The sequence below is a fragment of the Schistocerca piceifrons genome, chromosome 3 (assembly GCF_021461385.2).
Source record: "Schistocerca piceifrons isolate TAMUIC-IGC-003096 chromosome 3, iqSchPice1.1, whole genome shotgun sequence".
NCBI classification, from domain to species: domain Eukaryota; kingdom Metazoa; phylum Arthropoda; class Insecta; order Orthoptera; family Acrididae; genus Schistocerca; species Schistocerca piceifrons.
In genome coordinates this window covers 500939283-500964409 of record NC_060140.1, presented here as the reverse complement: position 1 = coordinate 500964409, position 25127 = coordinate 500939283, and the positions used below count along the sequence as shown (strand labels likewise).

Genomic DNA, 25127 nt, shown 5'->3' with positions numbered 1-25127 from the left:
GTGTATTAAACCATAACCATTCAAAGGATTGATAAGTTACACAGTGCCGAGAGAAAATATACTGTCAATTAACAGCTAAAAACTATGTTTCCACCCGGAAGAAAGTGTATTTTTAACCAGGAGATCCGGGAGAAATTCGGGAATTTTTTTTCCTTGTCCACGTATACACCCTGAATTATCAGCTACTACTCACCACTTTTGTCGATCACTGGTGTCCGATTTTTCAGGTACGATGAGAAGAGGAAAATTCCAGGGACTGGTATGATGGAATATTATCCCATTTGCTAGCATCCTCTTAACTTCTTTCTGAACTTGTGGTATTTGGTATGGCCTCTGATTTATGATCATGTCTTCTGCCTCCTGTATCAGAGGTATGCTGTGTTTCACCAGTGTGGTGTGATGTAACACATCCCGAGGCAAGTGAAATGTATCATTGTATGCAGCACATATCCCCTCAAGGTTATGCGATTGAGGCAAGGGTATTTGAAGTCGCAAGTAGATAAGTGCAAAGTCATGCAAACCAAAGTCACTTTCTTCGGTCACATATTAACAGCTTCGGGATTACAACCTGACCCTGCCAAAGCAGAAACCATCAAACAATACCCCCACCAAAGATGATTTTTATTCACTACTTAAATGTTTGAGTCAAATATTTTCCTTAAGCAGACTGAGTCCCGACTTCGTCATGACCTTCTGTTTGGTTGCTACTTATTGAATTTTGTAACTACTGGGGAGGGGTGGGGTGGGGAGGGGGGGGTGGTTTGTTCTGTGAATGCTTCAGGCAACTCTAATCGAATGTCTTGATCCCGAGTGTTAAATACACGGAGTTTCTTATTGAACAGTCTCTAGCACTTCTGAAATGTGCACACCATATTGAATTTCTTGCTTGTGAATCGGAACTTCTGCCACTAGTACCTGCGCTATGCACATCTTCACTAAACATTCTTCCCAAGAACAGATTACAGTTTCTCCTCTGTGTGTAATTGCTGGTAAATTCTGCTGGCTGGAATCCTTCGCATTCGTATTTCTCTGTTTGTCATCATTGACTGGAATGTATTCCCTTGTGAGCTTTCCTTCTGTTGTTTGCTGATGGTGTAAGGTGACAGCACATGAGTAGACTGGTCTCATAATGGAGCTATATTTGTCCTCTTATGTAAAACTCAGTTCACGTGGTTCGTAGCAGCTGGTGGCTCTGTTATTGAACCCTGGACTATTTTACTTTCCTGTCTCAAAACGCCTCTGTCTTGCTATCTATTGGTTCACATTCCCTTGTACGCCCATGTGTGGTTACAAATGTGTAACTGGTTCCCCAGGTCACAACAGTTGTATTTATTGCCAATTCTGTTTTGATATCTTTGCCGCCTTTTTGGCTTCCCTCAGCTCTAACCATCTTTCCCATAATCTAATTCTCGTGTGTTCATAGTTAATTAAAACTTTATGCCTTCCTAGGAAATCCTGTCCTAGTAATCTCTCATAAGGTAAATCTGTGTGTGTGCGCCTATAATCTGAAAATCCTGAGCATATTCAATGCCCATCTTGCTATGTGGATTCAGCTTAACTTGTGTGTTGGGTCAGATCTCTTTGTTTGCTATGCTTTGAGTTGTTGCAGCTTTTCTCAGGTCCCCATTCTTTCTTTCTAAAGTGATGGCTTTAATCAAACTCACGTGGGCTCCACTATTGATTCATAAATTCACGTGAGTACAGTTAGTGTTAACACTTTGTAATTGTATGCAGTATTCTTTCCTGTGCAGTCTGCTGTATATATTATCACCAACACAGCGTGATGTGACTGCTGCACTGTGCTCGCTGTTTGTTTCCCAATGTGTTCTTCCTGTGTGGGTTCACCCACCAGCTCTCATTGCAGTCTCTCACATAATGCCCTGTTCGGTGACATGTAAAACAAGTAACTGGCTTTGTTTGTCTACATGAGCGTGTATGTGCGTGTGGGCACGTGCGCTGTTACTGATAATGATGTTTGACAGTACAGAGGAGATGCCCCCCACCCCTCCCCCACCCCCAAGTCAGATGTACAAAGTGTAATTCAATACCACAGGTGTGAATTACACTGTGTACATCTGACTTAGGGGGTGATGAGGGAGGAGGGCACTCGGACCATAAACCATCTGCTCTGTACTGTCGAACATAATTATCAGTAACAGCTTAACTGGACCATTCCGATCGGGGGTGTGCTGTCTGTGAGTGGTTAATTCTACATATATGGAGTCTTTGTCTGCAATGGCGCACCATAGGGTCATACTTCCCACAATTAAAACACTTTCTCACTATTTTGTGGGCCTATTTTGGGAGTGTACTGCCTTGTAGCTTTCCTGATCGAATTTGATCGCGCATTCTTTTGTTAATGCCAAATCAATTACTTCTGATAATGGTTACCCATTCCCCATGTACATGCATCACTGTTTTTATTCAGTCGTGAAGCAATCCTTTAATGAATACCAACTGGCCCAGTTTACCAACTACTGCATTACTACTAAAACCAACATTATTCATTACCTGCTTCATTGTTTAACGGAAATGGAATTGTATAGTAATAACATGGGTGCCCCGTCAGACCACAGTGGACCAAGTCTCTGTTTGATCTCTTACTTCTAACTTACTAGAGGCTGTCGAATGATTTGTCCTATAATATATTTTAAAAATAGTTTCTTAGCTTTCGATTCGGCCAGCTCATAGGCACTGTCACAGTTATCTAAAAACTCAGAAAGCTGACCCTGTCCCCTTCGAATTTCCTAGGTACTAGTTTCACAGCCTCACTATAGCTCAGATACTGATGATTTACACTATTCATGGCATTATGTTACAGAAGAATGCTGAAGATTAGATGGGTAGATCACATAACTAATGAAGAGGTATTGAATAGAATTGGGGAGAAGAGGAGCTTGTGGTACAACTTGACTAGAAGAAGGGATCGATTGGTAGGACACGTTCTGAGATATCGAGGGATCACCAGTTTAGTATTGGAGGGCAGTGTGGAGGGTAAAAATCATAGAGGGAGACCAAGAGATGAATACACTAAGCAGATTCAGAAGGATGTAGGCTCAGGGTGTATACTACCCGGGACAACTGGGAGATCCGGGAAAAACCCGGGAATTTTTCATCCGGGAGAAAACCGGGAAAAACCCGGGGGTTTTTTATAATTCCGGGAATTTTTCATTGTTTTAGTTTTTGGTTACATTTTTGTAAATTTGACTATCAAGAACCAATACTATAACAAAGAATATTACTGTATCTCGCTACTGCAGAATAATACTGGAGAAATAAAACACGAACGAGAGAAAAAACGAAAATAAAACCTAAGTTGCAAAGGAAATGCGCCATATACAGGAACAAAACACAGTGCTCGTACAAGCGTCTGCCAACAGCAAAATTGTGTCAAGGCTTTAGGAAGACTATGCAATGTTTTATAACAACAAATTGCATCCGATGAGCGTGATGTCACAACTGTTTACATTAGATTTGTTTGAGCGGTTGCAGGCGAGTTTACGCGCATGTGCAGTTGAGTCGCGTATGAGTAGTACCTTCTCCCAGTTCTGGCTACAGAAGTGTGGCAGTTAGCTGTATAAGCAATAGCAGCAAGCAGCCAGATGCCATCCGGAAAAATTTTACTGGTGCACCTAAGCTGGCAGATTCACGTATGCGCAACAGGCCCGAAACTAGGGAGTGGGAGCAAACAGGGGTAACTATCTGTCCCGGGCGACAGTTTCGGGGGTGGGGGGGGGGGGGGGGGGGGGCACCAAAGTCATATTATTGAGGAAAAAGACCTTGTTTCACAACGAACCTAGTATCCAGTGCACGTTGGTCTATCGATTACTCATATGATTTTGAACGCATCCCTGTTGGTTTTTGAACTTTTTTGATCAAATTCTAGGTTGATTTCTAAATGAATCGTAAACTGATTTTTGAATGCTTGCGTAGTGTACGTGATGTCTCTGCCAGGGGAATCCCCGTCGCATCTAGAAAAATACTTTCCTGCAGACAAAAGGGGACAGGTCTATACGACCTGAGCGAATAAAGCCGAAAGGGTGAATGACAATCGCTGTAAACTGTTCCTGGTTGACTGGGTTTGCAAATCATCAGCATTGTTATAATTACTAGCGAATTACATCGATTCAGGCTACCAGAGTGGAAATACACGACTAACAGGAATAACAGGCAACTAAGATTACGTGTTGTCTTCTCCGTGTATCCAAGAAAATGAAATTTTGACAGAAAATTTTTGGCCAGACCGGTACACTACAGTCCCCGGCTAGCAGCCACTAAAGTTCTATTCTGGGAGTAGCGCAGAAAATGCGTTGTACGAGCTCTTAATAACGCGTGACCAGAGAACAAATGCGGGATAACTAAACCGGTGATTGTGGCAGGGTTAGTGAAGTTAACCAGAGAAAAATTTTGACACTGGCAGGAATAGTTACAGAATTAGTGATGACAAGATTGTTTGTTAGAACGAGGAAGGAGAACAAATGGAGACTGTCACAAATTACAGAAGTATATGACAATTCCAAATTTATATAAAAATTACATACTACTACTTTTCGATCTCATGCTTCTGAAGCTAGAGAGTATGAATGAAATGTGAAATTATTTCCTAACATAAAACTTTTTGCTCGTAGTAGGCCTAATGGGCTTTTGATATTGGTGCTTCCTGAATTATATTCTGTCGTGTTATAAAAATGACCATTTGTGCCAAAACAGTCTCGTTTATTTGGTGTGTGTGACAACTGCTGCAATATTAGGCAGGCCTATTTCGTTTTATCTAGCAGACAGTGACAAAATACACGTAATCAGATCGAGAAACCACACCAGTCTTGGGTACTATTTGTATTAACAGCTTTTCTGATATTAGACAACGACATTTCCTTTTTTCATGTAGCAAAATGTTGCCGAACTTTGATGGTATAATAGATTCTTTCCCAGAAAGGAAAGTACGCCATATAAAGCTGCAGCAAGATTAGAGAGGAAAAAAAAAGCTAGGACGTAAGGATTGAAGAAATGTGTACTGTCTTGCTTGTCTCTTGTCTTTACTCCTTTTATGTATCCTATATATAATTTTATGTCACACAGAACAGCAAGTTATTAGCTAATAGGCAGTTGAGACTACAAATTTTCTGAAGAGTTCTTGTTCTGCCGGTCACAAATAATCCCACCCAGTATTAATTGCAAGTTTTTTTTTAATTTTATTTTTATTTTATTTTATTTTATTTTTTTTAAAAAAAAGAGAGGTAAGATGTCAAACCGGTCAACTGGGATCAGGAGAGGCACCACAGGGCATTTTAATTTCCACTGTCCTCAATACAGGTTTGATGACATCCATTACAAAATATTACACATTTGAATTCCACAGAGCGAAATACAGTGACGTGCCATAGAAGAATGCTGTATGAAGAGGCGTGGCACTGCATTTTGACACGCTTAAGACCAAATAACGTGTCTTACGTTGCCTCGATCATATATGTTTTATGTATCAGACACTTCAGAAAGACGTGCGCTACAATATGAAGATATTTTTGAAAAGTCGATTTTTTAAAATTTTTGGCATCCTACCTTAACGCTCGAGGGATGGGAAATATCATAGATCTGGACCTGGTGCACAGAGCAGTCTGAGTTCTAGTGGGGAGGTGGTAGTCTCTACGTGACCCGTGTTTACGTTAAGTGATTTTGCTGTTTCCTCTTCGTTTATTGCTCTCACGTCAAATGAAAACAAAACGGATTTCTGTGGTTGGGAGCTATCAAGTGAATTAAAATACATACTCATAATTACGGAAGGCTAAAATAAGTTATTAGTTTCAGATTTTATTTTGTTTCTACCTCTATGACAGTCAAGTGTTAATCGCCTTGCAGAAGAATGAAGTTATCTCTGTTGGTTTGTTAAAGAAATTTGACTTTAATTAATCTTTTCTGCTGAGGCAGTCAGTTTATTTGAAACGAAGTGTTTAATTCCACACTATTGCCTAGTTTCAACTGTTTGCTACATTTCAAGTGCACGTTTTTATCGTCTAGCAAGTATGGCATTATGCCATAATAAAGAACCAATTATGAGATAATACAGTACTGGTACATCTGAATCTGGACATACGAATTTGCACTTTAAGCCGAATTATGCATTTTAGTAGGGTTCACAAAATTCCCATGCTCTTGGAGTACTGTCTAACGTCTTGTTTCTTTTATGACACAATGTAAGATCTTTTAATGTTTTACATGTACGAACGTATGGGCTTCCTGCGTCATCGTAGCTGCGCAAGCACGGCGACCCTTGTCATCTGGCGTAACTGCTGAAACGAATATAACGTCGTGGGAAAATATTCCGAATGGTTGTTTGAAAAGCGTTACTTTCAAGTAAAGTAAATTTCCTTTTACACAAGATGAACTCTGTGCACCAATGTCCGATGAATTTTTTTAAAACAGAGCGTTTGACTCTCATTCAAAATTCAAATCTTTGAGAACGACCATTTAGAATATTTTCGAACCCAGAAGGTCAGACATTTATGTCGTTGTTAAAAAATTTACTGGCACATTTCTGTGATGTATCTTGAAGTGAAACACGCGCAAAAAAGATCAACATTACATGTGAAAGCCTAGCTTCTCTTGCAGCTTATTAATCTTAGAGGCCAATATTATAGGGTATGTGAAAGCTTTTCTTTTCTGTTAGCAACACTATGTATATTAATTTAAACCATTACCTTTCCCGATTTGTGAGTTCGCGCTACTTAACAGTGCTGTTGCTATTGGCTGACTACATCATGTGTCCTATGCTCTGAATATCCGCTGTCATCGGCTGGCGAGATCGCTTGACACGAACTAAGACCAGCTTACAAAAGCACATCGCAATCTCGATTTCAATTCTACGGAAAGTAACATGCGGTGTTTGGTGGAATTCGAATTTATACTTTCATTATACGAAATATGCAGTGTACATGTTGCTGCACATCAGAAATCTTTCCAAAACGTGTTTTTCCCCCTTGAGTTTAGTTTTCTAAAGTGCCGGGAAATTCTACGTCGGTGTAAGACCACAACCACTGAAAGGATTGATAAGTTTCACAGTTCCGAGAAAAAGTATACTGTTACTTAACAAGGAAAAAGTGTATTTTCATCGGGGAGAAAGTGTATTTTTAACCGGGAAATCCGGGAATTTTTTTTCGTCGTCCACGTATACACCCTGAGACTGCAGTAGGTACTGGGAGATGAAGAAGCTTGCACAGGATAGAGTAGCATGAAGAGCTGCATCAAACCAGTCTCAGGACTGAAGACGACGACAGCAACAACAACAACAACAACAACAACATGGCATTATGTAATGAATCAGCTGGTTTTTTTTTTCCATCTTCACTACCCTTCTGCAGATGTTGAGCTGCTAGCTGTGTTGGTCTGCCACTGTCTGGCACTCGTTACAGCCAGCCTCTTGCTCATGCCGGTTATCAGCTGCAAATGACAATACATGTAGTATGATGGGCTTTTCACCCACATCGGTTGCAAGTAGCAAAGCCTCTGGTACAGCGGGCCTCTTGCCCATGTTGGCTGCAGATGGCAATGCCTGAATGGTACCCCTTCTTCACTCAGAGCTGGGCTGATTCTGCCAATCTTCCCTACACCTCTGTGTCTCATCCCTGCTCCACCATATGCAAAACACCCCATAACTGGAGCCAGTTTTTTTTTTTTTTCCTGCTCCTGTTGTGACCTGAGAGGGAGTGCAAGGGACACACAGCTACAGTCACAGGGGTCTTTCCTTAGGCGAATACTCAATGAGTGGAAGATTGCATGGGCCGCATGTAGAACTCTTGACAGCTGCTAGATGTAAGCTATAAATACTGCAGAGTACAGAACTTGGTGAGGATAATAAGGGATCAGGATGTAAATGCTAAGTGCCCACAGTTGCTACATACCACTGAAGACTTGTCTTGCATTATCTCCCAACTAACATCTCATCAGTAGCCCATCTGCTGCTCTGAAAACCAATCTCCATACCAATGGCTGGTGCCATGACTAGTCAAATAGTCAAAGTCCAACATCCAGCGACATGTGACACAGAGTTTGTGTCGACTGGAGACTGCAGTGTCTACTCTTACCTTTGTGCTGTGTGCTTCTTCTTATATGGTCCCATTACCTGCTTCCAGAACACTCTTGAGCTGTTGGTGATATACATAGTGTTTCTTCCATTACTATATTTGGTCATGTCTGGTGACTCCTTCCTGTTCTTGGTAGCGTCTAGGCTTGCAGCTGGTCATCTAGCCCTGAGTGTAATTCTGTTTATCACAGGGTACCTCGAGATTGGCTTGCGCTGTTGTCATATTTCAAACTCTGAGGCAATGCTTCCTCGCTTCCCTGTAGACAATTTCTGGACTGCCTCAGTGGAATAATCTTCAAATTTTCTAGTGTATATGTTTGGTTGGACTGAGATTTGCAACACATTCCAATGCTTTACTCTTGTCCTAATGTGTCACGCAAAAAGTTTTGTTTTATTTTATCTCATTACAGTATATTGTAACTGTAATGCCAACTTAGATTACTGATGGAATTGTTAAATAGTGTAAGAATCACAAACAGATAAATAAATTTGGCACAGTGCACAGGTACAACTATGATTGTGGCACTGTGTGATGTATTACAACTACATCAATTATATTTACTTCACTTTGTAGTGAGATATGGCTCTCTTTCCACCTTAAAAACAATTTTGGTTGAATGGCTGCATTTCATGTACAGTAAGATATGATATAAAGTCCACTGAACAGAAATTATAAAGCAACCACATTTTTACTTCAAGTTCCCTGAATTAAATGCCATAGATTTCTTGATTTCATAATATCTATAACCACTAAAGTAATAAAAACTAAACTCTGTCTTCACAGGCCTCTGAAGGCTCAATGGTGCCAACCGACTGCCATGTTGTCCTCAGCCAATAGGCATCACTACATTATGTGATCAAAAGTATCCGGACAGTTGGCTGATGACTTACAAGTTCATGGCAACCTCCATCGGTAATGTGGGAATTCAATATGGTATTGGCCCACCCTTAACCTTGATGACAGCTTCCACTTTCACAGGCATATGTTCAGTCAGGTGCTGGAATGTTACTTGGGGAATGGCAGCCCATTCTTAACGGAGTTTAGCACTGAGGAGAGGTATCGATGTTGGTTGGTGAGGCCTAGCATGAAGTCGGTGTTCCAAAACATCCCAAAGGTGTGCTGTAGGATTCAGGTTAGGATTCTGTGCAGGACAGTCCATTACAGGGATGTTATTGTTGTGTAACTGCTCCGCCGCTGGCTGTGCATTATGAACAGGTGCTCAATTGTGTTGAAAGAAGCAATCACCATCCCCGAATTGTTCTTCAACAGTGGAAAGCAAGAAGGTGCTTAAAACATCAATGTAGGCCTATGCTGTGATAGTGCCTTGCAAAACAACAAGGGGTGCAAGGCCCCCCCTCCCCCCTCCCCCCCCCCTCCCCCCCCCCCCTCCCAAATGAAAAACATGACCACACAATAACACTGCCGCCTCCGAATTTTACTGTTGGCACTACACACGCTGGCAGATGATGTTTACCAAGCATTCGCCATACCCACTCCCTGCCATCGGATCGCCACATTGTGTACCATGATTCATCACTCCATACAACATTTTTCCACTGTACAATCGTCCAATGTTTACGCTCCTTACACCAAGCAAGGCATCGTGTGGCATTCACCGGCATGATGTGTGGCTTATGAGCAGCTGCTCAACCAAGAAACCCAAGTTTTCTCACTTCCCACCTAATGTCATAGTACATGCAGTATATCCAGATGCAGTTTGGGATTCTTGTGGGATGGTCTGGATGGTCTCTGTCAGTCAGCAGCCAAGGTCGACCAGTACACTTTTGTGCTGTATGTGTCCCTTCATGTGTCCACTTCACTATCACATTGGAAACAGTGGACCTAGGGATGTTTAGGAGTGTGGAAATCTCACATACAGATGTATGACACAAGTGACACCCGATCACCTGACCTCGTTCGAAGTCCGTGAGTTCCGCAGAGCACTGCATTCTGCTCTCTTACGATGTCTAATGACTACTGAGTTCGTTGGTGTGGAGTACCTGGCAGTAGGTGGCAGAACAATGCACCTCATATGAAAAAATATGTTTTTGAGGGCGTTCGGATACTTTTGATCACGTAGTATAGATGTGGAAATGGAGGGGCATGTGGTCAGCCATTGTCAGGTTTTGTGACTTGAGCCATTACTTCTTAATCACTTGGCCTTACAAGGACTGAGTGTGCTCCGCTTGCCAGTAGCACTCAGCAGACCTAGACAGTCACCCATCGCACTCAGCAGGCCTAGACGGTCACTCTTCCAGGAGCTAGTCAAGTCCAACAGCACTTAAATTCAGTGATCTAATGGTAACCAGTTGACCAGTAATGGCAAGCTACAACGTGGGACTATAAGATGCAAGAGAATCAAAGTTTTTAACCAAATTGTTTACTTTTGATCACTTGATAAAAATTGAGAGTGTGATATGTTCTTTCCAGTATATTTGGGCAGAACGTAAAGCACTTATCAAAATACCAACTTCAGCAGTAGATGTAGTTTTGTCTTATTTGCATAAAAATATATTTTAATGGCCAACAGAAAATGCAAAAATCACTGCATGTTTGGCATTTCTTCTCCTCCTCTCTCCTGCCCGTTAAGTCTACTGCCTGGCCCCTGCCAAAACCTGCAAGCCGTGTCACTTGGTAAGGCTCTGCTGTTCGTGCCAGCAGAACAGGTAACACAGCAAGCAAATGGAGCCCGAGTTACAGGTGTGATTGCCTGACACTCAGGGCTCCTACCACTCGACTCACTGAAACATCAGTCACAAAGTAATTTCAGGGTGTATACAACCTGGGACAACCGGGAGATCCGGGAAAAACCCAGGAATTTTTTCATCCGGGAGAAAACCGGGAAAAACCCAGGAATTGTTTAGAATTCTGAGAATTTTTCACTGTTTTAGTTTTCAGTTAATTTTTTGTAATTTTGGCTGGTAAGAACCAATACTCTAACAAAGGAATTACTGTATCCCACTACTGAAAAATAATACTGCAGCAACGAGAGAGAAAAAAAGAAAAATAAATGAAAATAAAATTTAAGTTGCAAAGGAAATGCGCCGTATACAACAACAAAATACAGTGCTGATACAAGCGTCTGCCAACAACAAAATGTGTCAAAGGCTTTAGGAAGACTATGCAATGCTTCTTAACAACAAATTGCCTCCGATGAGCGTGACATGACAATTGTTTAAATTAGATTCGTTTGAGCAGTTGCGGGCGGGCTCTTGCGCATTCGCAGTTGAGTCGCGTATGAGAAGTACCTTCTCCCGCTTCTGGTTATGGCAGTGTGGCTGGGTGCCATCACCTAATATTGCCCCGGTTCGGAAATATAGTAAATCTGGGGCTGATGCACAGAGCAGTCTGAGTTGTGGTGGGGAGTTGGGTCATCTCCACGTGATGTGTGTTTACGTTCCGTGATTTTGTTGTTTACTCTTCATTTATTGCTCTTACATTAAATGAAAACACAATGGATTTCTGTAGCCAGGAGCTATCAAATGAATTAAAATACGTTCGCATAATTATGGGAGGCAAAAATATGTTATTAGTTTCAGAATTTATTTCCTCCTTTCTCATAGCCAGCCTTGCAGAATAATGAAGTTATTTTTGTCAGTTTGCTAAAGAGATTTGGCTTTTATTAATCTTTTCTGCTGGCAGTCAATTTATTTGAAACAAAGTGTTAAATTTCACACTGTTGGCTACTTTCAACTGTTTGCTGCATTTCAAGTCCATGTATGGCATTATGCCAGAACAGAGAGCCAAACATGACATAATGCAGTACTGCTACTCCAAGAAAATTTACATCCGAATCTGGACATACAAATGTGCACTTTAAGCCGAATTATGCATTTTAGTATGGTTCACGAAATTCCGATGCTCTTGAAGTATCCTCTGATGTCTTGTTTCCTTTATCACATAATGTATGATCTTTTAATGTTTTACATGTCCAAACATATGGGCTTCCTGCATCATCGTAGCTGTGCCAGCGTGGTGACGCCTCTTATCTAGCACTCTCTTGAAACTGCTGAAACGAACCTATTTCTAACAGGTCGCGGGAAAATATTGCGAATGGTGGTTTGAAAAGCATTACATTCAAAGCAAATTTCCTTTTACACAAGATGAACTATGTGCGAGAATGTACAATGAATTTCGTAAATCACAAAGTGTTTGACTCTCATTTAAAAATCAACTCTTTGAGGACGCCAATTTAGAAGAATTTCGAGCCCAGAAGATCAGGCATTGCGTCATTATTAAAAATTTTACTGGCACATTTGTACCATGTATCTTAAAGTGTAACACACGCAAAAAAGATGAACATTATATGTGGAAGCTTAGCTTCTCTTCTAGCTTATTAATCTTAGAGACCAATATTATATGTGGATGCAATGTATATTAATTTAACCATTACCTTTTCTTACTTGTGTTTTCCCGCTACTTAAGGGTGATATTGCTATTGGCTGACTACATCATGTGTCGTATGCTGTCATCGGCTGGTGAGACCACGTGACATGAGCTATGACTGGCTTACAAAAGTGCATTGCAATCTCGATTTCAATGCTTCGGAATGTGACATGCGGTGTTTGATGGAATTCAAATATATACCTTTGTAATACGAATATAAGCAGCGTACATGTTGCTGCATATCAAAGGTCTTTCAAAATGTGTTTTTCCCCCCTGAGTTTCGTTTTCTAAAGTGCTGGGAAATTCTATGTCGGTATATAAAACCATAAACATTTACAGGATGGATGAGTTTTACAGTGTTGAGGAAGAGTATACTATCACTTAACACAGAAAAAGTGTATTTTCACCCAGGAGAAAGTGTGTTTCTAACCTGGAAATCCAGGAAAAATCCGAGAATTTTTTTTCCTTGTCCACGTATACACCCTGAATTTTAATCAGAGCATAGCCATACAAAATGAATTGTCTCATTCCAATGAAGTGATTTATGGAAAACAGGATAATTAATGAACAGACAACAGAAAGTTTCAAGGTAGTCATACAGGAAGCTGACTAGATGAATGTGTATAATGTGGCACATTGTCAATTCCAAATTCAGTGTATTTGTTGATGGGTTTCCATCAGTCTTTAACAGCTGCATTCATTATAAAACAATGAAATATGACACTAATAAGAGACAAGAAAACCCTGGCTTACAAAAGGAATCAAAATATCATTTGCAAGGGAAGGGAAATACATACACAACTTTAGGAATCGTGTAAATGGTCAGCAGGTTGCCATGTTTATTGCTGAGAAAGTGTACTATAACTATAAATCTGACTTGTTCCACATGCTAATGACTAATTAACTCCAAATTGTACAACAACTAACTCAGTAGCTTGTATTATTATTATTATTATTAGTAGTAGTAGTAGTACTTAGAATTCCATGCATAGAATAAGAAGCTAAGATTATGTACTTTTATTTTCAGAAAAGGCCGCCTGACAACTCATTTTATGTCAAAACGTGTAATAAGAATCCAAAGAAGACAAAATGGTGGTATCATGGTATGTATGAAAATCTTGACTGCATGCTGCATCTTCTGCAGTGGGAATATAACTTGACAAATGGAGGTGACAAGATTTTTTACCAGGACTTTTATTAAATGTATTTATTTATGTTTGTGATCTCAGTTATTGTGCCATTTTCTAGTAACAGCTGTAACATCATAAACTCGAGAGACCATTTCGTAGAATTATTTTAGCAGTTTACATGACCACCAACATGAAAAATGGCCTTTTAGCAGTTTACATTGAACACTGATGTCCCACAGGGAGCCAACAACTCTTTTGCAAGTATGTACTTGGCTGCCAGAGGGCCCCAGCCTTTGCAGCACTGCTTCCCTTCCTGTGCTGCAAGCCTATACTTCCACTGTCCCTTTCCCCCTCTGTCTTTTCATCAGATGGTTTTCCTGCTGAAGACCTCATTTGCACCATGTTCATTATTTTGCACCCTATTTTTTTTGTTTCACTTCCTGTGCTCTTTGCACTTTCTCAATAATCAATACATTGTCCCCATTATTGGGTCTGACCTGCCAACACTTTCCCAAATTTTTCAGAAGTACGAATCATGCAGGAAAGGTTGCCCATTGTTGTATATGTTCCACCTTTGTGCCTTTCCACCTTAGCACCATTTCCTTTCTAGTGAGGTAGTATGCCCAAAACCCAATTTGGTTGCCATCCCAGTGTGGGGGGGGAGTGTCATCGTCAAGTACCTGCACAGTGGTAGCCTGCTGGACTACCCAGGGATCTCTCTGTTGGTGCCTGAAGTGGAAACTCCCCAAGGAGTATGTGCTCATCATGTCTGGGGCACAGGGACTGAGTAACAGATGGCCAGGTAGCTGTTGCTGAGGAAGGGTGGCTCCCAAGGGGTGAACCCTAGTTTGCAGTGGGTGGCACAATGGCAGATGACTTGCATATGAAGCAGATGAGTTTCTCCTGCTGGTGGTCATACAATCCCAACAGTCTCTTCAGAAGGAAAGAATTTGTTCAGTGCAGAGATATATGACCCCAAAATGTATCTTCCCTGGCTATGCCCTGGTAGGAACTTTGGATTAAGCAACAGAGAAATACTCAATCCCAATACCTGGTTTATATAAGTACTGATGGGGATTTGTCACAAAGCTGTTACTCTTTGTGGAGAATATAGAGGACAAGTTTGGGGAAGCTGCAGCCATCTCCAAAATGAAGAGTGGGTCAGTTTTGATTAAAACACATTCCTGGCCCAGGCACGAGCATTGCTTGCTTGTGACAGTCCAGTGATTATCATATCCCATAGTAGTCTAAACATGGCTCAGGGCAACATTTTCTTGCATGACCTCCTCTGATGATGAGCTACATGCCAAATTAGAGCAACAGGGTGTACACATTGTCCATTATGTCTATAGGAGACCAAGGGACAATAGTATTGCTACTGGGGTCCTCCTCTTGGCCTGTTTTAACATGATCCATTGCTGGAAAGATGAAGGTGATTGTATACTGATGTGATGTGAAGCCATGAGTCCCCCGACCTGCCCATGCAGTGCTTCAGAAGCATAAAAGTCAGGTACATGTCTTCGCATTGCTGTGCCACCCCAGTCTGTAGGGATTGTGGACAACAGTTGCATGCAAATGTGTCGCTCACAACAACTGTGGCATTTGTGGAGAGCACTATTCTCCCTGCCCCCCCCCCCCCCCCCAGACCGCACTGTCTTTCAGAGAGAGAGAAAATAGGGGAATATAAGACTCTGGACAAACTAGCATACCAAGAGGCTAAGAAAAAGTACAAGCATCTACAGCCTCCATGCGGAACAATGTTGTGTGCTACAGCTATGATGATATTGCCCTCTCTGACAACAATATGTTTACCCATTATGCCTTTTACAGCAGGCCCTCAGGGGCACTTGACCATGCCTGAATCCATCGTGGTTTGGGACTCTCCTCCTGCTGCTACGTCCTACACAGTCACTTTGGGAGCAGTGGCTCGCCAATCCACCAGGGCCATCAATCCCCATCCCCCGGCCAGAGATGCATCACTCTCGTCTGGCTTCTCAAGCCAGGAAGGTGTCCCTCGCAACATTTCCCTCCAAAGTTTCTGCCGGTCTGCAGCAGGATACCAACCAGTGGCTGAAGGAGACACAGGCTGCTGTTCATAAAGGTTCACAATCTTCTTCAGTCCCTAAAACTAATTCAGAAAAACCCTCCCAGTCATCTAAACCCCTTAAGGAGACCAAAGATTACAAAAAGTCTTCTAAGAAGAAGGAGAATCAGGTGGCTCCCATGCCACCAGTCCTGTGTGTTCTGCTTTTGTGGCCAAGGTGGCGATTCTAGTGGCCCCTGAGGTTCCAGATTGCACCACACAATGAGTTCAGAACCTGTGTATCTTGATAACCATAAATTCTCAATGAGTGTCATCAGCTGATCCTGGGGTATAACCTGCCTCCTTGTTCCCTACACACCCACTCATTATACTAACAGAAAGATTCCCAAGAGGAAGTATAATGGTTCTTTCCACCACCTGGCTGAACTACGACATCTTTTAAGCACCTCCCCTACTTTCTGCATTGCCTTTCAGGAAGCCTGGTTTCTAGCAATGCAGACCCAAGCACTTTGTGGTTACCAGAAATATTTTAAGAATCACGCTGGCTATGGTAGAGTGTCAAGTGGAGTTTGCTCGTATGTTTTGGGCTCTGTATCTAGCAAACTTGGGCCTCTTAGTACAGTTTTGGAGGCTGTGGCTGTTCAGGTAAGGGCATCTCAGGATTTTCTGTTTGTACTGTTTATGTCCATCCCAGTGGTGGTGATGTGTCACAGAACATATTGTCTGCATTGGTTTCTCAGCTCCCCCTCCTCCCCCCCCCCCCCTTGCCCCCTTTCCCAATCTTGGGTGACTTCAAAGCACATAACCTCTAGTGGCATGGAACATCGATCACTGACCATGGTAAAGACACTGAAAACTTACTGGCAGGTTGTGACTTTTCTCATGTATACTGATGCCTCCACACATTTCAGTGTTTCACATGGAACTTATTTAGCTATTGATCTTCCCATTTGCAGCCCTTGTCTTCTCTCATCCATCCAATAGAGAGCTCGTGATGACCTGCGTGGTAGTGACCAATTCCTGATCTTCCTGCCCTTCCCTCAGTATCATTCCCCTAGATGTCCTCCCAGATGTGCTTTCAACAATGGTTCTGAGATACTTTCACCTCCACTGTTGTCCTTTAGCTCTCCACTACATGGAGTTATTAACACAGCTGTTAAGAGTACAAGGGCAACCGTTCTGTCGGCAGCTGACTTATCGATCCCCTATTCTGTGGGATCCTCCTCTTGGAAGACAGTACCTTGATGGACCTCAGAAATCATAGAGGCTATTATAGATCAAAGGCAGGGCTCCAATGCCCTGAGTGGAATCCATCTAGAGAGCACCTTATTGCCTGTAAATGGCTCCGTGCCTGGGTCTGCCACCTAATAAAATGGCACAAACAAGAATGCAGGGAACTGTATGTGTCAACCATTGGACCATGTACCACCACTCCTTCATAGGTTCAGCAAAGGTAAGTCGCCTCTAGAGATAACAGCCCCCTACAGGTGAAAGTGCTATTTCCATGAACGGTACTGTCTTCACTGACCCACACACTGTCATAGAACATTTTGCTCTGCATTATGCTTGAGCGTCTGCGTCTGAGAATTATCAGTCTGCATTTTGTGTCTTCAAACAGTGGATGGAGTGAATGCACTTATCTTTCACTACACCCACCTGGAGCCCTCTAATGCTCCATTCAATGAGTGTGAACCCATTAGTGCCCTTCCCTTTTTGCACTGATCAGTTCCTGGACCAGACTGCATCCACAACCAAATGCTAAAACACCTATCAGTGGATTGTCAGCATCATCTCCTTACCATCTTCAACCATAAAAGGAATGAGGATGAGTTACCATCTCATTAGCGAGAAAGCATCATTGTCCCGGTACTGAAACACCCTAGAAATGGACAGCTAATCACCCAGTTAGTCTCACCAGTGTTCTCTGTAAGCTTTTCTGATGCATTGTGAGCCGGCAGCTGCGTTGGCTCCTTCAGTCTCGGGGCCTTCTGGCTCTTTCCCAGGGTGGTTTTTGCCAAGGCCTTTCCACTGCTGACAACATTGTTTGCCTGGATTCTGCCATCTGGGCAGCTTGTGACCAATATCCACTCATTATTGCCATCTTCTTTGATATGCAGAAGGATTATGACTCCACATGGCAATACAATATCCTCAGTACCTTACATGAGTAGGATAGCTGTCAATTTTTGCCCAGAATTTCTTGTAGCACTGTACTTTCCAGGTTCAAGTTAATGCTTCCCACAGAAACATCCCCCCATCCATATCCAAGAGAATGGGGTGCCATAGGGCTCTGTATTGAGTGTCCCTCTCTTTCTAGTGGTCATCAATGGTCTAGCAGTAGCTGTGGGGTCCTCAGTATCACCGTACTTGTATGCTAACGATTGTTGCTTTTACTATTGCTCCTCTTGCGTGGGTGTTGCTCAGTGCCATTCAAAAGGCGCAGTCACGAGCCCTCACCCATGGCGTTGAGTTTTCAGCCACCAAGACTGGTGTCCTGCACTTTTCTCAATGTTCTGCTGTTCGTCCACAATCAGAACTTTACGTTGATGACCAGTTACTCAATGTGGTGGCGATTTATTGTTTTGTGGAACTGTTCTTTGATGCCTTACTGACCTGGTTTCCCTATCTTCATCAAATTAAGCGAAAGTGCTGGCTACATCTTAATATACTCCACTACCTCAGTAACACCAGCTGGGGCACAGACTGTTCTACTCTTCAGCAGCTTTACAAAGCCTTGATCCTGTCTTGTCTTGATTATGGGAGTCTGGCATATGGTGCAGCATTGCCCTCAGTATTGTGGTCACTGGATCTGGTACACTACTGTGGAGTCCGGCTTGCAACAGGAGCCTTTTGAACTATCCCTGTGAACAGCCTACTTAGGAGGCTAGGGTCTCTCCATTATGGATCAGGCACCAACAACAGCTACTCACTTATGCTATACACATTTGCAACTCCCCTAAGCATTGAAACTACTGTGCAATTTTCCCCAGTGGTGAGATCCACCTCCCACAAGAGAGACCCAGAACTGGGGTCACAATTGCAGTTTGAATACAGTGTCTCTGCTTAATCGAACCCCCCCCCCCCGGTTGCTTCTTGCCAGGGAGCAATCGCGTATGCCCCCATGGCATGTACCTTGACCTAGGATCTGTCACGATTTATCCTTTGAACTGAAAGATCAGCTGACACCTGCTTTTTCATCACCTGTTCCAGGGTGTCCCCGATGTTTTTTCTGGGTTCCGAAGTGGTATACACTCATGGCTCAGTGGTCAATGGATCAACTGGTTTTGCATACACATGTGCAGGATGCAGTGAACTATGCTGTATGCTGAATAGATGCAAAGTCTTCACAGCTGAATTGGCAGCCATCAAACAAGCTCTTAGCCATGCTTGTTCTTGCACCGGCAAGATGCTTCTAAGGTGCAGCAACACTCTGATCAGCCTTCAGGCTGTAGACCAGTGCTACCCTCAGCACCCATTAGTCACAACATTCTGGGATCTTCTTTCTGATGTCCACCAAGCTGAACAGCAGCTCGTCTTTGCATCCTTGGTCATGTTGGGATGATCTCAGGGAATGTACATGCCAACTGGTTGACAAAGTTGGCTACCAGGATGTTGTCAATTTTGGAAATGGTGTTTCAGAACTGGACATTCAGTCAACTCTACACCATTAGTTGTAGTGGCATGGAACTGAGTATGGTCCACCCCGGACTCCCTAACAGACTGCGGGCAATAAAGGAGACCATGATGACATGGTAGTCTTCCCTTTGTGCAGGGAATCCACTGTCCTTTTTCAGCTATGCATTGGCCTTACTTGGCTGACCCATGGGCACATTTTCCGAAGTGAAGCCGCCCCCCCCCCCCCCCCCTCTTTTTGCCAATGAGTTGCCCACCCAATAGTGGCCTACACCCTATTACACTGCCCAAATTTAGATGCCTTCCAGCGGTATCTTAAACTTCATGACTGCTACCTCTGGTGCTAATGGCTGACCTGGTTTTATGTTTTACCCACAAAGGTGATTTCTGCTACTAGTCTCTGTGAGGTGGTGTAGTTTTGGCCTCATTGACCACCTGAAGGGTTGTAGGGGCGCCCCTTGCCTGTCCCAGGACACGAAAGGTGCCCTTAGATCGGTGGTCCAGCCTGTCTCCTACCCTTCCCACCTTTTTATTCTCTTCTTTCTTTTGTATTCACAATTTTTAATATTTGTCTTTCCTAAAATTTTATTATCTTGTCTGTGCTGCCAATGTTCTTGGGATAGGGCAAAGTACTGATGGTCAGATGGAGTCTCTCCATCTCTCACCTTGTTCCATGCCCAGGGGTTCTTCAGCTGCATTCAGAGTAGAGCAACACGCCCACCTTACTACCTCTCCCTTGGCTCCTACTTCTCCTTGCTTTTCTCCCTGTCTTCTTGTATCTTGGCTACAGTCAGGCTTCCTCGCATTTGCCTTATGTTTCCTTCCTCTAAGGATTATTCCTCATTCTATATATATAGGATGAAGGGACTGATGACCTCACAGTTTGGTCCCTTAATTCCTCCCCCCCCCTCCCCTCCCCCTGCAACAACACCACACTCATGCTGTCCAGCAACCCATTAATATGTACTTGTTTTTAGCAACTTAATGTTGTTACAGCTCTTGGTTGAGAATGACACAATACCTAAAATCACTATCATAAAGAAATAAGGTGGTGCATTGGTTAGCACACTGGACTCACATTTGGGAAGACGACGGTTGAAACCTGTGTCCGACTATCCAGGTGTAGGTTTTCCGTGATTTCCCTAAATCTCTCCATGAAAATGCAGTGATGGTTCCTTTGAAAGGGCACGTCCAATTTGCTTCACCATCCTTGATACAATCCGAGCTTGTGTTCCATTTCTTATGACCTTGTTGTTGACAGGACATTAAACCCAATTTTCCATCCTTCTAAAGAAATAAATACATTTAATAAGAGTTTAGACAGTAAAGTTGTCATTTCTAAAATACTGCAGGACTGTAGACACACGTAAACAGAAAATGGTATAAATTGACTGTCCTCACAACATTACTATTCAAATAATACGCAGCAGGGGGGAAAAAGTAAATACCTTCTGGAATCGTCAGACTAGTACAGTGTGTATACCACATAAAACAAACTGTACAATACTGTAGGAATGTTCTATCTTCTGTCTGCATACTGAGCTGTAATAGCAAGAAATTGAGGTGGGATGTGTTTGGTCACTTCGAGTGATATTACAATTATTGTGTTTCTCTTCATATCACAAGTCATTTTTACCAAGTACTTAGAAATACTGGTGGCCTCACTGCCAACTGACCTCCTCCTTTTTATGTATGGGTCCACATATGCTGTAAATTTGTAAAGAAACAGTGCTGATTCAATGACGAAACCTACATACAGGTTGCACTTCTCTCATTTTACATTTATGTACTTCACGTCTGTGATAGTTGTGTTCATATCAATCATGGTTGTGTGAAACTTAATAAGGTTGCCATCACATGCTGCCTCCCCCCTCCACACACTCTGATGTGTGTAATATAACATTCCGTGAGCATAAAAATTTTAATTGTGATTGTAGCTTCATAGTGCACAGGAGGCTGAAATTAACTGATTGCTAAATAATGAGATAAAGTGTTTATTTCAAAATAAAAGAACATCCTAACCATGGAAATGATTTCCTGTGACTTCCACTATACGTTATTAATCAATGGCAGTAGTGGGCCAGGGAAGAATCATCATATTCCATGCTGTCGAGAAAACTGCCACATACCAGCAAGAACATAATAACGGCGTTTTATGTGTTTGAAATATAGTACAAATTGTATGTTGTGATATCCATGGCACAGCAAGCAGTATTGAGGAAATTTTCTGTTTATGTGTGAATCATTGACAATAACTAAAGTGCGCTGTGCTGTCAAAGTTGCCATTTATACAGTACATTTTTCCTGGTTATATTATTAATCATATAATTCATCTGCTGCATATGTTGATGTAACTTCAACAAACACCAGTTGAGAATCCTTCCACAAATGTCACAACCATGTATGTGTTTACACATCCATTAACTGCTTGCACATTGTTCAGGGTCAAACTTAAGTGATCACTCAAGTTGTCTAGCATCACCCATCTGTCATTTACCAAATCCTTTCTAGTACTACCTGCCCTTAGCTATATCTTCCTGTTTGCCCACTTCAGTTGCTTGTTAATTCAATTTAAAATGGTTTTATTTTTAATTTTTAAAAATTTTTAATTTTTTAAATTAAGCTTATAGTTTATTGCTCTTCTTGATGTCTGTGTTCTCTTACGTCACTTTTTTGTTAAGAATGCAAAATTTTTGAGAGATTTGGATAATATTATTTGTCACTATAGTCTACTCATCAAAAATTAGGAGGGTAACAGTGAAAGTTTTTACAATGTTGTTTCTACACATTGATCACATTTTCAAACAATCTTTTATTGCAAGTTTCATTAATTTGTGACTTTTGGAAGTAATCATATGATCTCCTTCCATAAAGTTTAAATGTTAACATTGATGGGCAGTCCTTGTTTTATTATTTCAAATTGGAGCTTAGTGTGAATCATTACCTTAGGTATTTGCATCTGCAATTTAGAAAATCTATTTCCATAGCCTAAGTCTTTCATTATCATCATACACATAAAGGTAACAGTTCTTCATAAGATGAAAGTCTATTCACTTGGTCACCATCATATCCTGTTGAATAATGCGAATTTCACTTTGAGAGAATGGTCAAGCTGACCTACTTCCCCTCCCAGCACATTCAGTGTACTGTCGAGACTGTGATATCAGCTGTCTCTAAAAGCCTTGTTGAAAGACTTTACATTTGCATTAATTGGATACTATGCCAAGAAATTTTGAAACAGAAGAATTAGTATGCAATAGATTTCATTCTGGTAGATTGAAACTGATATTCAACATTTTAAGTGGGGACAAAATGTGATTGTGCTGTTTTAACCAGATATAAAGAGAACTTCATGTCTTGATCTTCCGAAAATGTGGTCTGAGAAAAGCGGATAGAACAGGTTATGTGTTATGTACTTTCTTTGATTGCATACACATCATAACAATCTCACTAGAAGGACTGAGGACAGTAAATGAGGATTGATACATTAAAAAAAAAACTTCTTGAGCTTACAGACAAAACTGGGGGGGGGGGGGGAGGGCTCAGTTTTTTTTTTCCCCCCCCCCAATTGATCCGTAGTGAGGAGGTCCTCCAGGATGTGGAACATGTCAGAAAAACAACACTACATGACAAATATTTACAACTAACAAGGGGAGGCCGCCAATTGTGAAATTCAGATTCGATTCATACTGCGCATAATGAAAGCTCATGGCCAGAGGTGTAATGTGGCAAAGCACCAAGATGCACTTCTCAGCCGTTGTCGAGAAAATCGACAGTTGAAAGAAACCGTTGCGGTGAAATACTCTCTACGATTAATAATTTTCTACAGCGTCGTGGTGCAGCGGTAAGCGCGCGCGTTCGTGATCCGAAGGTCGCCGGATCGAATCTCGCGCCATGCGACCTTTTATTTTTTTTTTAGTATTTGTTTTTTGTAATATATATATATATATCTAAAAAGAAAGATGATGAAACTTACCAAACAAAAGCGCTGGCAGGTCGATAGACACACAAACAAACACAAACATACACACAAAATTCTAGCTTTCGCAACCCATGGTTGCCTCGTCAGGAAAGAGGGAAGGAGAAGGAAAGACAAAAGGATATGGGTTTTAAGGGAGAGGGTAAGGAGTCATTCCAATCCCGGGAGCGGAAAGACTTACCTTAGGGGGAAAAAAGGACAGGTATACACTCGCACACACACACATATCCATCCACACATACAGACACAAGCAGACATATTTAAATATCTCATGAGATCCATCCTTCATGAAATCCTCCCCACTCCACCAAGAGTGTCTTTCCGCCGTCCACCCAACCTTCGCAACCTCTTAGTTCATCCCTATGAAATCTCCAAACCACCTTCCCTACCCTCTGGCTCCTACCCCTGTAACCGCCCCCGGTGTAAAACCTGTCCCATGCACCCTCCCACCACCACCTATTCCAGTCCTGTAACCCGGAAGGTGTACACGATCAAAGGCAGAGCCACGTGTGAAAGCACCCACGTGATTTACCAACTGACCTGCCTACACTGTGAAGCGTTCTATGTGGGAATGACCAGCAACAAACTGTCCATTCGCATGAATGGACACAGGCAGACAGTGTTTGTTGGTAATGAGGATCACCCTGTGGCTAAACATGCCTTGGTGCACGGCCAGCACATCTTGGCACAGTGTTACACTGTCCGGGTTATCTGGATACTTCCCACTAACACCAACCTGTCAGAACTCCGGAGATGGGAACTTGCCCTTCAGCATATCCTTTCTTCTCGCTATCCGCCAGGCCTCAGTCTCCGCTAATTTCTAATTTCAATTTGCCGCCGCTCATACCTCACCTGTCTTTCAACTTCATCTTTGCCTCTGTACATCCGCCCAGACTGACATCTCTGCCCAAACTCTTTGCCTTTACAAATGTCTGCTTGTGTCTGTGTATGTGTGGATGGATATGTGTGTGTGTGCGAGTGTATACCTGTCCTTTTTTCCCCCTAAGGTAAGTCTTTCCGCTCCCGGGATTGGAATGACTCCTTACCCTCTCCCTTAAAACCCATATCCTTTTGTCTTTCCTTCTCCTTCCCTCTTTCCTGACGAGGCAACCATTGGTTGCGAAAGCTAGAATTTTGTGTGTATGTTTGTGTGTCTATCGACCTGCCAGCGCTTTTGTTTGGTAAGTTTCATCATCTTTCTTTTTAGATATATTTTTCCCACGTGGAATGTATCCCTCGATTTTTTTATATATATATATATATATATATATATAGAGGGAAACATTCCCCGTGGGAAAAATTATATATAAAAACAAAGATGAGGTGGCTTACCGAACGAAAGCGCTGGCAGGTCGAGAGACACACAAACATACACACAAAATTCAAACTTTCGCAACAAACTGTTGCCTCATCAGGAAAGAGGGAAGGAGAGGGAAAGACGAAAGGAAGTGGGTTTTAAGGGAGAGGGTAAGGAGTCACTCCAATCCCGGGAGCGGAAAGACTTACCTTAGGGGGAAAAAAGGACAGGTATGCACGCGCGCGCGCGCGCCCACACACACACACACACACACACACACACACACACACACACACACACACACACACAAGCAGACATAATTAAATATGTAGACATATTTAAATATGCAGACATATTTAAATATGTCTGCTTGTGTCTGTATGTGTGGATGGATATGTGTGTGTGTGCGAGTGTAAACCTGTCCTTTTTTCCCCCTAAGGTAAGTCTTTCCGCTCCCGGGATTGGAATGATTCCTTACCCTCTCCCTTAAAAACCACTTCCTTTCGTCTTTCCCTCTCCTTCCCTCTTTCCTGATGAGGCAACAGTTTGTTGCGAAAGCTTGAATTTTGTGTGTATGTTT

General features: G+C 42.2%; 1 protein-coding gene across 6 annotated transcripts in view; it reads left to right on the top strand.

The window, feature by feature from the left end:
* Positions 1-25127, top strand: part of LOC124787724 (ubiquitin-conjugating enzyme E2 W) — a 143004-nt gene that overhangs the window by 72430 nt on the left and 45447 nt on the right. For all 6 annotated transcript variants that reach the window (XM_047254571.1, XM_047254573.1, XM_047254572.1 and 3 more), the window contains one exon: positions 13492-13567. In XM_047254571.1, the coding sequence (XP_047110527.1) occupies positions 13492-13567 (76 nt within the window). The remainder of the gene's footprint in view (positions 1-13491; positions 13568-25127) is intronic.